The sequence below is a fragment of the Adiantum capillus-veneris genome, chromosome 15, assembly GCF_014529385.1.
Source record: "Adiantum capillus-veneris isolate H3 chromosome 15, ASM1452938v2, whole genome shotgun sequence".
Classification (NCBI taxonomy): domain Eukaryota; kingdom Viridiplantae; phylum Streptophyta; class Polypodiopsida; order Polypodiales; family Pteridaceae; genus Adiantum; species Adiantum capillus-veneris.
The window spans coordinates 55697971-55711377 of NC_140945.1; the positions used below are offsets into that span (position 1 = coordinate 55697971).

Sequence of the window (13407 nt, forward strand, 5' to 3'; positions counted from 1 at the left end):
CCTCTCTTCCCAACTACTCCACCCCACACAATGATCAATCTTTAACTGCTTCATATTCAGCCACCGTAATAAGCAAGTGGTGAGTAGTCACATCATTCAGAAGCGACTCAACAAAAGATGGACTATTTCTTGGTCTTCAAATTAATGGATCTATAGATGCAAGGCAATTTGGGCTTTCTCATAGACTGGCAAGCAAGCTTTCTTATTGTGGTCGATACTCCACAAAGCAGTTTGGACTCAAAAGTAAAGCTGAAATTCTAGGTATTGGGGATGCCACTTGTCCCAGATGCGAGCAAGATGAGGTTCACCTTTTTTCAACTGCCCATCACACTCAAGTCTTCTCGAGCTATTCGACACGGCCTACAGACAATTTCATCAGCTGGCCTTTACTTGGAAGGAAATATTGCTAGGAGAATAATGTACCGGGAGTGATGTTCCACTATGACATTCCACCAAAAGGCCACCTTTTCCCCTCTTCTCCCAAGCGACAAATGCAGACGGTTAGTTTGTGCTAACTTTACTTTCCTGCTGCTTTAGAATATCGAAGGAGTTGAAACACTGAGTACAAGCTTCATGCCGATGGCTACATTGACCAATGAGCTTGTTTCCGTTATACATTTTGAGTTGAGCTTCTCTAATCAAAGACTTTACAATAATTACAAGAAAGCCTTCTCTCTGGAGTAGAAAGCACATGCCTTCCTAAAAACTGGCTAACTCAACCAATTTTGAGCATGCAGATACTTACATCTCTTGCCCATCAAATCAGCTTCTCAATAGCACCTCAGAAACCATACCTCTGTCAATTCAAACTCTCTTTCTCCCCTCTTTCCCTGCAAAGTCTTTCTATTCTGGCAAACACCTTCTTCTTAATATTTATAACATCTATACTGAAAATCTCACTTCAAATGTCTTTCGTCTCCCCCAGATGTGGTAGAAGCGACTCTGAAAACTTTTGTTGCCTGCAGGACAAGCCATGATGATGTTACTTTCTCCACACACAAAAAACGAAAGAGCCTATTTCTCGCTACAGAGATATTTGAGAAAACAAACACAAATCAACAGAATAGCATGCACAGGGGCCCATATCACAACTGAAGAGGAAGAGGAGAGGAAAGAACAAAGGAAAGATGTAACCAAGCAGAGCAAAGGAGCTGCATTGACTCAACATCTGCCAATAATCTTGAGAGTAGCCAACTCTTCAGGATGCCATCTACTAGGAAGATAGTACTCCGTGCGCTTAATCCAAATCTGTGTAGCCGAGAGCGCATACAAGAAGCTCACTAAACCAAAAGGCTTGTACCGCACATGTGCAATCACCCAGGTTCAGTTACGGCGAAGACAAGGCAATAAAAGAGAGCTCCATAAGAGGTTACAAGGGATCAATGGTGCTTGTTGATAAGCGGTAGCAATCATCACAATAACCTTGACTGCTTTTGGTCACAATGCCGAGCAAATCTAAACTCATGATGCAGACATGCCAACAAGGACATAATTTTACCTTACCAATATTGAGCAAATTTATTTATCTAGAAAAACTTGTGCCCATTCTCATTGACCTACAGACTATAAATCTACCTCTTTTCAGTAAGCTTCGGGCTTGGTCGATAATACTTTAAGTAGCCATCCCATGCGACCTTCTTGATTCCAGCTCTTTTAGCAATCATATCACGGACCCTGTTACACAAACATGCAACAGATGAGGAAATAAGATGCAAAAATTGCGAACAAGGAATGCTCGGAAGATGCAATTCAACACCTCTCAGCGAACTCAATGGGTGTCTCCGATGGCTGCAAAGTCTGTGGCTCCATGTACCAAACATCACATACCACAGCCCATGAACACATCAGCTGCATCAAATGCATTGTGAAAGACTGCCTGTAGAACAAAATCCAAATTGCATGCAAAAACTTTCGGTCTAAGTAATTATCTGAATAAAATAAAATAGCTTGAACTCGCAAACATAATGACAAGATGCCAAAAGAAATACCTAATGGCTTTCGAAAAAAAAAAAAAAAAACTACATACATGCAAACATAGTGCAAGGCCCCTCTGAAGTAGAAGAGATTGACAAACACGCATTGCAAGCACATTAAACACCCCTTTATATAGAGAGTATAAAGTCTTTTGACTTTCCTATGTCACGAGACTTTCATCTACTACACCATCACCCTTCACGTTTTATTTTATAGATGTTTTTAAGGGTTTTACATTTTTCCGAGATTGTGAAGGCCTACCTAACACGATGCCAAAAGGTAACGACAACACAGTAATTGTCTTTTAATTTGACACATTAACAAGGTTAGACACTTACTTTTTGCTGTTCCAAAAGGCATCAACGAAGATCTTATTGTACTTGATAGCAATAGGACAAACTGTACACCCTAGTTCAAAAGCACCCTGCACAAAGGACATATGGTTATGAAACATTGCTTTGCCACGGATATTAATTATAAAGATTGAAAGCACCTTCAGAGCCAAAACAAGAAACAACATGACATTTCCTTACAGCACTTTCGAAGGCTTGGAAAAACTTTCAAGTGACAAGTGTCAAATCAAAGGAGAGTTCTCATTTTCGCACCAAAAAAGAGGCCGTATTTCTATTACTTGAAAACCACTCAGGATGCCAAACATAGTTATGTCTTCAACACCTCCCCATAGTCTGCCTGCCTGAAACAAGGTCTCTAAATACAAACTTAACCAAGCAGTCAAGTTTTGAAACGTCAAAAAGATCTTAACTTACAAACAAGGGTCAAAGAAGGCTAAAAAACAGCATTTGCAAAAGTGTCAGTCATATATTTATAGAACAAAAATAAATAAATCAAAAACGGAAATCGACAAAGTCACATGGTGTTTGCTGTCAATAAAGCTTTCTACTATAGATCAATTATAAGATGTCTGTGATGCACACAACTTGGAGAAGACGAAGGAAGCTCTTCCGAGAGCTCGCTGCTGCTGCACGCTCCCCCCCCCCCCTCCCCCCCTGTTGCGCCATCGCTGCCCCTCACCCCCCCTCCCTCTCTCTCGCCCTCGCGCTGCCTCCAGCCCCCCAGCGCTGCCCCCTCGCCCTCGTGCTGCCTCCTTCGCCCAGCCCTGCCCGCCACCCTCGCCCTCTGCTGCCCCCAAGCCCGCCGCTGCCCCCCATTCCCTGGCCGCTTCTCCCCCCGCCCCCCCGCAGCCTTTTGAACTCTCGCTCGCCGCTTTATCCGTCCCCCCCCCCCCCCCCCCCCCCCCCCCCCCCCCCCCCCTGTCCTCATCGTTCCCGAAGGTCTTCTGCACCTGGCTCTGCAACACTTCTTCTTCGGACAAGTGCTTGGCGTGCTTGGTTGCAGATTTTCTTCACCGTCCGCTTCTTCGACTCAGCAGTAGAGACAGATGGAGGCTCGAGCTCCGCCACAGAGGGACTCACCTGAAGCCCCCTCGCCCGACCCCGCTGAGCCCACCATTCGACTTGCTCTTTCGCCGACAGAGCAAGCGAGCCTTGCCGCAGAGGTAGAGTGCTTGCAGGCGACTTCTGTCATCTGCAAGGTTCTCGGCACCCGTCCTAGCAGAGGAGAGCTGCGAGACCTTCTCCAGGCCCGCCTTCTCGCAGAGGTGGGCAAGATCTTGGATGTCCAGATTCTCGGACGGGGGTACTACCAGATCGAGTTCGAGACTTCCGAGATGGCCTCCAAGGTCATAGCTATGAGTCCACTGGCCATCCGAGCATCACGTGCCCACTTTCGACAGTGGCGACATGGTTTTGACCCGACCTTGGATGTGCTAGTAGAGGAGGCAGACATCCCCATCTCAGTCTGCTTTCCGGGTTTACGGAGGGAGTACCTTCCACTTCTCTCCAGGATTGGCTCCGCCATCGGGACTGTCCTGGAGACACCTCGTACGGCAGCATCAGTAGCTGCCAAGGCGGCTAGCATCCCTTCAGTTCGAGTTTTGGTCAGAGATACCCACACGCTCCCGAAGGTCATCCTTTTGCCTCGCGTGAGTGAGGGTTGGTTTAGACGGAGTGTGGAGTACTCGGGTCTCCCGAACCAGTGCTTCATTTGCAGACAGATGGGCCACCTAGAGAAGGCCTGTCCACGGAGGAGGCCACGACCTACACCTCAGCCTCGGCCCCAGCCTGCCAAGGCTGGGCCGTAGCCACAACCAGCGGCACAGCGCACAGAGTCAGAGCCACCCTCCGAGCCTGGGGCTCCAGCGGAGGAGGGGTGGCAGTAGGCCCGTGGCCGTCGACGCCAGGGGCCACAGCGACAGCCTGGCACTCCGAGTGGCCCTCAGGTGCCTACTCAGCAGTAGTGGGTTCCCACGGGGAACCACTTTGGTCCTATTGAGCAAGAGGAGCCCCCTACGCCAGCCTCCACCTCAGCTTCACCCTCATCAGCCACCCCACCTTCAGATTTCCCCTCCTCCTCCTCATCCCCTCCCCCGCCCTCTGCTCCCGCCTACTCCCCTCCTCGCCCCCCTGTCTCTGTCGCCCCACCCCGCTTCTCTTCTCCTCCACCCCCCCTAGCTCCTTCTCCTCCTCCTCCTGCTCCAGTACCACAGTCTACTCAGGAGACTGGTCCCTCGCCGGCGGCTAGGAGATCTCTTGGCAGCGCCTTTGCCTCGAGTCGCCTAGCGAGAGAGGGTCAGCCCTTCTTGCAACCCCCTCTGCAGATTCAGGCATCTTCCCTTGCAGCTATCCCTCGTGGTCTGACGAGCATTGACCTCCGACGCCGCTGGGATTTCTTCGACTACGGGTTCACTCGCTTCCTCGGCGATTCCGCAGCAGACCACGAGGCATCCTGCTTCAGGGTCCACACTTTGTTCCTCGCCGCTAGGGGAACAGAGGCCTTGGACTCAGCAGTTGGTGAAACCGGCCCGTAGGGCGGTAGGCGTTGGCTTTCACCCGAAATTCTTTACTTTATACACACACACAGAGCACTTTGCAAAGAGAACCTGCGACGGGAGTTAACACTTGAATACACACACGGCTCGGAAGCTAGAATGCTCCGAGCAGACGCCGACAACCTGTAGGCCCCAAAATTGGCGCCCCTTTCGGTATTTCTTTATTCTTTAGGAGGGTAAATTACAAGGTAAGGTCCTGGGAATCCTTCACGTGTATCCACCTAGATACCCTTTGATTTGGCCAAATTTCGGCAGCATAACAGCCCCAAAACTTGCGCGAAACCAATTCCCCTGCTGGAACTCGCTTGCACTGGCGTATACCCTCTGATTCCTGTCCAAAAACAGTAAATTCAGCACGCTGTATTTACTGGTTTTTGCCCTGTTTTCAGTCCCAAACAGTCCCCTAACTGTCCTTTGCCAATGGGGCACGATTCCCAATGATCCTGGCATCCGTACGGCTGAAAAACAGTGAAATTACAGCGCATACACAGCACTGATTTTGCACCTGTACGGTGAGGTTACGACCCTCACCAATGCCTGCTTTGGAGCAGCAGTTAGCTACCCCTATTCCTGCTCAAGGAGGCTCTTGCCTCAACACAAAAGCATGAACCCACACAACTGTACATCAGTCAAATGAGTAGCCCTCTTGTGGGGCATCACATAACTGCACGTAGGGGAGAGAGAGAGCAGTGTGTAGTGTGCAGGGCATCACTCCTAGCACCACACTGTACATGAGAGGGAAAGGAAGCACTCCATAGCTCTTAACCTGTGACAGGTTGCAAATGAAGCCTCTCCCTTCTCTAAATTCAGCGCCAATTCTTCTGCAAGAGGAAAGTGCATGAAAAGTTGACACTTGGCGCATTTACAAGCATTTGCCCGTTTCGGGCTTGCCGCTTAAAAATATCCTGACCAGTTGCCCAGTTGACTTCGCGGCAGAGTTGTAAAATGTTCCCCTAGTCATACCGGAGGTAATGACGCGAACACATTTCACGGCCCAAAATAGCAGTTCCCTAAATTTTAGGAGATGCTTCCGTTGGGCTCCCACTGGTCTTCTGACCATCTATCCTCATTGGGACCGCATCCAAAATTGCAATGTGGCCCAACTGTCGGATACTTTTTGTTGGTAGTCCCACCTTGACTTTACGCCTTAATTGAGTTCACTTCCTAGTATCCACCAACTTGCTAAGTGCGACGGGGGGACCTATATGATCTTGCTCTGAGCCTAGACATCCTCTTACCATACGAATTCTAGTGCCGACCACTTCCCGTCTGCGGGTGAATCTACCGTTCACATTGGCCATACAATGTCCGACCGTTTGCTACTTCAAAAAGAGGGTCTTAAACAAATAAAATAAACCCCATTGGAAAGAAACAACAACCAAGGTTAGCAGTTGCCACATCTCTGTGACATGGTTAATAACTGCCACGTCCTCGTGACAGTTGGTTTCTCCTTCCCCCTCTGTGGTAGGACCGAGACAGAGTGGTCCCTCGACTCAGTGGTGGGATGGTTGCATACACAGGTTCTCGAGTTCTCTCACCACATGGGAGAACTTGGAGTTACAGATTTGCTGCAGACTTTGTGACCACTGGCCAAGTTTGCGGTGACACTCCCAGACTCAGCAGGATGTAGGCACATTGTGGTGTACTTTTTTGCTGATACGCAGTGTTTGCCTTGCTATGTATACGTTCATGAGGACTCCTGGACAGAGGAGGTTGCTTTACGCACGGCTCGCTCTGCTTGGGCTTGGGCCAGGCACTCTCTGCAGTCTCGCCTATCTAGAGGATGCTCGGATGCGGATTACTCCCCATCCAAGCCAGCCTCGAAGATAGCCCGTCTTGCTGCTGCGGCAGCATCTGTTCTCTCTCGCTCCCCATGAGGATCGTCTCGTGGAACGTGCAGAGACTAGGTGGGCCCCAGTTTCAGCGACAGCGGGGCCGATTGCATCAGGAGCTTCAACGTTGCCTTGTGGGAGGAGAGATTGATCTCCTTATGCTTCAGGAGCACCATTTGTCTGAGAGCCGCATTCGGCGATGTGGTCAGATTTTGCGTGGACGTTATGATACCTTTTGGTCAGCTGCTTTTGGACCTGGAGGCATCCAGGGTGGGGTATGTATGACTATTGCGGACTCATTGCAGCAGGCCATAGTGGGCAAAGGGATTATTGTGGCAGGCAGGGCTCAGTGGATTACTATGCAGCTTCAGGGTGGCCTTGTGGGCTTCCTGAACATCTATGCGCCCAATGTGGCGAGTGCTCGTGCAGAGTTTTGGTCACAGATTGTTGAGTCTTTGCCACAGGTTGACCATTGGTGTGTAGGAGGGGACTTCAACATGTTGGAGGACCCTTCTGACAGGATCGGAGGCAGCCATGCTACTGTGCATGGAGTCGAGATAGCGGCTTGGGAGAGGTTGTGTATGACTTTGAGGGTCTCGGATACATGGCAGCATTCTGGCTTTGTGAGGCCTCCAGAGAGTCTTGCCTTCTCTAGATCGGACCGCAGAGTGGGAGGAGTGAATCTATCGCGGATAGATCGCTTCTACACTAGTGACCACTTCAGTGACTTGGGGGGCTCAGTGGGCATCCTGGCAGGGACATCATTCTCGGACCATGCACCAGTGATCCTCACAGTGGCAGACAGGCAGAGGAGTGGGAGCACAATGCTTCGCATCCCAAAGCGGGTCTTGTTGGACTCAGCACTCAGAGAGAGGGTAGAGGCTCTCTGGACAGAGGGCATGGACAGCCAGGCTCTACCTGCAGACAGAGTGGCCTTAGGCCTAGCTCAGCTTAGCCACTTTTTTCTCCAGGAGTCTCTGGCTCGACGGGCTGCAGCGAGAGAGGAGGAGCAGCGTCTCAGACGAGGCATTGCTTCACTACAGAGGATGCAGGAGCAGCATCCAGACAGTCCATGGTTGGAGGAGCAGTTACAGCAGGCTCGACAGGAGCTTGCTTGCACAGAGGAGAGGCGCCATGAGTTTGCCTTTCACCGACAGGCATCTCAGTGGACTCAGGTGGGTGATAGAGTGACAGGTGCTTTTTTTGAGACAGTGGGACCTCGGCACTCGCATGCCAAGGTCGGTCAGTTGAGGAGACCCGATGGGTCAGTTGTTTGTGAGCCCGAGGATATGCGTGCAGTTGCTACTGACTTTTACCGTGAGCTACTATCGGCTGAGCCCCAGTCAGAGAGACAGGATGCATGCAGGGAGCAGGTTTGGGCACAGATGCCTTGTCTTGTGACTGAGGAGATGCGCCAGAGGCTAGAGATACCTCTTCAGCTTGAGGAGCTGCACACGGCTCTTAGGGCCCTCCCTCGTGGTAGCTATCCAGGTGAGGATGGGCTGACTCCCAGCTTCTTCTTGGAGTACTGGGACCTGCTTGGCCCAGATCTTTGTAGTGCCTTTCAGTACATTCTGCACACAGGAGTGATGCCGGATAGCATGAGTGAGGGCCTGATCTACCTCATTCCAAAGGAGGGTGGCTCCTTGGATGAGATTCAACAGTGGCGCCCCATCACCATCCTAAACTCAGCCTACAAAATTCTTGCCAAGGCTCTGAGTTTGAGGATTCAGCCACTTTTGGAGAGCCTTATACATGGGACTCAGACAGGTTTTGTCAAGGAACGCGGTATCCTTGACAACATCTTCACCTTCTAGGAGGCTTCTGCCCTGGCACGACTCCGTGGGGAGGACCTTGTGATTCTTCTTCTCGATTTTGAGAAGGCATACGACAGAGTGGACTGGGACTTTCTAGAGGGCACGCTACGCAGGATGGGCTTCTCAGATGCTTGGATCAGAGGGGTGTCAGCTTTGTCAGACAGACTCACAGTCAGGTGCTTTTGGCAGGAGGTAGAGGTGAGCGCTTCATGCTCACACGATCGGTCAGACGGGGTTGTCCTCTCGCCCCCTTTCTCTTTCTGTTCTATGCGGAGGCGATGAGCAGATTTTTGGTGTCACAGCAGATTGGTCTAAGGGGCTTAGCACTCCCTATACGGGGAGATGAGCTTCTGGACGCTGAGTTTGCCGACGACTCGGCCTTGTACTTCGAGGGCCAGGAGGCCAATTTACACAGATGTGAGCAGGCTTTGGAGACCTTCTGCTGTGCATCGGGCGCACTGATCAACTGGAGAAAGACAGTGGCTTTCTCGGTTGGCAGAGCTCCTGTGCCAGATTGGATGCCAGGAGAGGGTTTCAGGTGGATTCCTCAAGGGACTGCAGTTCGGTACTTGGGTTGTCAGGTTGGTTTGGACTTGTCCCCCGAGCAACAGATTGCTCCTCTTCTCCTGTCCATCAGGAGAAAGCTGTTACATTGGAGCTCAGCAAGACTTTCGCTGGCTGGTAGAGTAGTAGTTGCCAACCAGGTGTTGTTGGCGACTATGTGGTACATCACTTCTTGCTGGATCTTCTCGAGTTCTTGTATCAGCCAGGTAGAGAGGCTGATCAGGAACTTCCTTTGGTCAGGTCGCGACACTCAGATTGCCCGAGCCAAGGTGGCTTGGTCGGTCATCACACTTCCTTGTTCTCAGGGAGGGCTTGGGATCACTGATCCAGCACAGCAGAGCAGAGCCCTTCTTGGGAAGTTCGTCGTCAGAGGACTTCTTCCAGGCGAGGAGCCCTGGAAGGAGTTCTTGCTGCAGAGGCTTCGTGCCAGGGTGCCTCAGTCAGGAGGCCCTTGGCAACCTTCGACCAGATGGATCTTTACAAAGCTGCGCCGAGTTGGTTTGAGCAGGAGACTGGAGGACCGATTTGCTGTGAGTTTGCTTCCATCTTGGGAGCTCTTACGGCATGGCCTAGAGCAGAGACAGCCGACGTGCACGGAGGAACGCCTACGGCAGCCCCTCGTCTGGAACCCCATGGTTAGCACTCAGAGAGGCCACTTGGTTGGGAGTCGGCCTCATGTTTCTTGGGGTCCCATGGCAGCTAGTCCAGCGCGCTCTCTAGGTGACTGGCTAGAGTTCACAGGTTTGTCAGAGGAGGTGCAGGCTGTCCAGCTACAGGGCATGAGAGGGGTGCAGAGCATGTGTCAGGACATCTCAGAGTCAGTTCCAGCTGAGTGGCTCACGCCTCTCGAGCCAGTAGCACCCCGGTGGATGGGAACCTTCACACGACTGGAGGTTCTCATTTCAGTCAGGGCTTGCTCAGAGACTGTCCCAGCCTTGTTCTTCGAGCTTCAGGGTGGGGGACGATTACAGCGAGTTGCAGTAGAGGCCCCGCAGGTAGCAGAGTGCGGTTTCCAGAGGATCCGAGTTGTGGGCATCTATGGGAGGACTTGCGTCATAGACCCTGACCCAGCAGCTCTTGAGACAGGACACTGGAGGCTATGGGCTTGGGAGTGCTGTCCACTGGCACGAGTACAGTGGGACCCTGGTGAGTGGCTATGGAGGGACCCCTTCTCTTCTGCAGACCGCCCAGGAGTCCCCTTCTTTCAGTACACTGTTCGGCTTGGACGTCATATACTTGCAGCACAAAGAGAGGCCCGCCCCGCTGCAGCACGTCATTGGCAGGAGGAGGGCCTCACAGTCGAGTTCTTGGCAGCTTTTTGGCAGAGGCTGTGGGACTCCAGACAGTCGAGGCGAGTCACCTTGTTTGAGTGGTTGGTCGCACATAGAGCCACAGAAGTAGGGTGCTGGCTGTGTATAGTGGTCTCTCGGCCACATGTGCAGTGTCACAAAGTGATGACGTGGCGGACAGCAGAAACCCTAATTTCTGCCAGAAACCCTAATTTCCGGAAATCGCGGAGGCTAAATTTTTTTTTTAATTTTTTTTTTTTTTAATTTGGAAAATGATGAGTGACGCAAATTTCGCTTTTTCTCTACTTAAATGAGAAAGAGAGAGAGAATGCTTTTGCTTTCATGTTTTGACTCTCTGTGAGACAGAGAGAGAGCAATTGCTTTTGATTTGAAGCTTTTGGGGCTCTGCTTTTGGGCATCCCTTGTAACCTTTAAATTAGTGGTGAGGGCCTCACTTCTCAGAGCATCTGGACGAAGAGTCTGAGACTGAAACCCTAACCGCTCTCTTGTACTTTGATGATTGATTAATACAAAAAGAAATACCAAAAGGGGCGCCAGTCTTTGGGGCCAATACTCTAGGCACGGAACTCCGCCGGGCCAGTGCAAATCTATTGTGATCTGTGAATTGTTTTGAAGTGGTTATTTGGTGTTGTCGCGGTTGATTCTTGACTTGGAGTGTCCAAGTTTGTTACAGTGGTATCAGAGCACGGCCGATTTCTCTTCTACGGGAAATCCGATCCCCGAATTTTTTTCCGCGGCACCTATGGCTTCAGGCAATGATCAGTTGACTCCCTCTGCATCTGGAGATGCGGGCTGGGATCACAACGAAGATTCAGACAGAGAGTATGGCCCGCCTCGGCCTACTCAGGCGGAGCAAAGAGAGATGGAGCGTCGTCAATTGATTGGCGATGCAACAAAGATGATGCTCAATTTTGCCAAGGGCCCGAAGATGGCAAAATATATGAACCAGACCTCTTTGGAAGAGGTACAGAGGGAGTGGCAGAGAACCACAACACCACTCCCGAAACCCGCTCTCAAGAAACCTTCTGCCTCCAAGAAATATACGGAGAAGGAACTGGAGAACGTGGTTGATGCACGGATTGCTCAGCTTTTCGACGTGCTAAAGAAAGGCAAAAAGCACGGCAAAAAGCAGAACAAAGGTACTGACTTCCCGGGATATTCGGGTCGTCAGTCGACATTCGACAAAGCAAAGAAACTGAAGAAGCGCATCAAGTTTGAAGGCCTACCTAGTTCTTCTTCTTCTTCTGACAGTTCTTCTAGCTCTTCAGACTTGAGCGAAGAAGACGAAAAGCAAAAAGCGAAGCAAGAAACAACGCTTCGGAAAGGGCAAGAAAAAGGCAAGGAAATCTAGGTCTCGCCCAGTGAGTGACACTTCTACAGAGGACTCGTCTACGGACAGTTCAGACTCTGACAACGGAAACTTTTATGCAAACAAGAGGAATTTTTACAAAGCCAACCAGTATGACTTTCTCGAAGATAAAAGCAAGAAAGTCCGAGAGTTTAAGGAAGGTGGCCAAGCACTTAAGTTTGATACTTTTTCGGGATACTCCGATGCTTCAAAGGCTTTGTCTTTTATACAGCAGTTTGACATCGCTTTCGCGGGAGGACGCTATTCAGAGCACTCCAAGATTCGGAGAGCTGCCTCTTATTTTAAGGGGAATGCTCGCACTTGGTGGTCCACGCTTCTATTAAGCAAGACTGTGCCAATTACATGGCTGAAATTCAAGAGGCTTTTTATTTCTTCTTGGTTGACTCAAGAGTTTGAGCGAGATATACGAGCTGCTTGGAACCATCTCCGGATGACCAAGAGCGATACAGTGAATTCTTACTGTGAAAGATTTTGGAACTCTTTTCTACCTGCCTCTTCATTCAAGAAGATCTCGTTCAAAGAACAGATTGAGCGGTTTACATTGGGTCTACCTACAGAGATCCGAGACCACTGCTTGGAACAGAAGTCAGCTTCTATTCAGGAGTTGATGAGTCATGCGAAGCGGGGCTTTGCAATTCACTCTGGCAATCTAACCTACCCCACAGATGAGGTCACGACACAACGAACCGGACAGACTTCTGGGAATGAAAGTAGAAAAAGAAAGAGCAACCCAGAGAAAAAGGATGCACGACCCAGACTTACTCCTCAGGAGCGGACTCGCTACATCAGGGAGGGGAAGTGCTTTGGATGCGGGGAAACTGGACATATCTCCGCGAAGTGCCCTAAAAAGACACAGAAAGAACAGAATGACAAGGACGACGAAAGGCCTGAGAGTTCGAGAGCAGCTGAGGACCGTGTACGAAAAGGCAAGATGAAAACAGGACCAGTTCCAGATTGTGTGGGTACTGATCCCGACACCATGGATGAGAGTACAGAACTTTGCCGAGCTTGGGGCAAAGTGAAAGATCAAGAGGCCCTGATTTTCTTTGATGGAGGAGCCAAGGCCAACTTCATTTCACCGGAATTGGCGGCGCGGCTCGAGATTACTCCTGATCGGATGGGACCACTTGCAGAGGCAGTTCTAGCGGCACCTGGCAGGGACATAGCCATTACACCTGTCATTGGCAAACTTCGGTTGCATTGTCAAGGGTATTTGGGGCATGAGGACTTCTTCATAATGCCTTTGGAGGGTTGTGATGTTCTCTTAGGGATTCCCTGGTACCACAAGAACAACGCCGTGGTCGATTATCGGGCGAGAAAAGCGACTTTGACTACAGAAAAGGGCAGAACAATTGTACTTGATATTAAACTGAAGGGCGAGTCTGTCCCTATTATATCGGCTTCGGCCATTTCAAAATTAATGAAATCCAGTCTGTTTGTTTACTCGATCTTTATGAAAGAGTTGAGTGATGATGATAGGACAAATATGTCTAAACTTGATAAAGAACGCCAAGATTTTCTACACTCTCACGCCGATTGCTTCTCAGAAGGCCTGCCAGGAGAGTTACCACCTGCTCGTCCTGAAGATCATACCATTGATCTGATACCTGGTAGTACACCACCGAACCGGCCA

At 50.4% G+C, this 13407-nt stretch overlaps 1 protein-coding gene across 7 annotated transcripts in view; it reads right to left on the reverse strand.

Annotated features, from left to right (window-relative positions):
* Window positions 1–505: 505 nt before the first annotated feature.
* Window positions 506–13407, reverse strand: part of LOC147440708 (glycerol-3-phosphate acyltransferase 9-like) — a 109751-nt gene continuing 96849 nt past the window's right edge. For 6 of the 7 annotated variants that reach the window (XM_086482550.1, XM_086482554.1, XM_086482552.1 and 3 more), the window contains exons 10-13: window positions 2313–2398; window positions 1757–1876; window positions 1576–1674; window positions 506–959 (exon numbers count right to left, since the gene is read on the reverse strand). In XM_086482550.1, coding sequence (XP_086338676.1) covers window positions 902–959; window positions 1576–1674; window positions 1757–1876; window positions 2313–2398 — 363 coding nt within the window. In that variant the 3' untranslated portion in view covers window positions 506–901. Of the gene's footprint in view, window positions 960–1575; window positions 1675–1756; window positions 1877–2312; window positions 2399–2579; window positions 2669–13407 lie in introns of those variants that run through there. The other variant, XR_015184283.1, reaches the window with a different exon arrangement.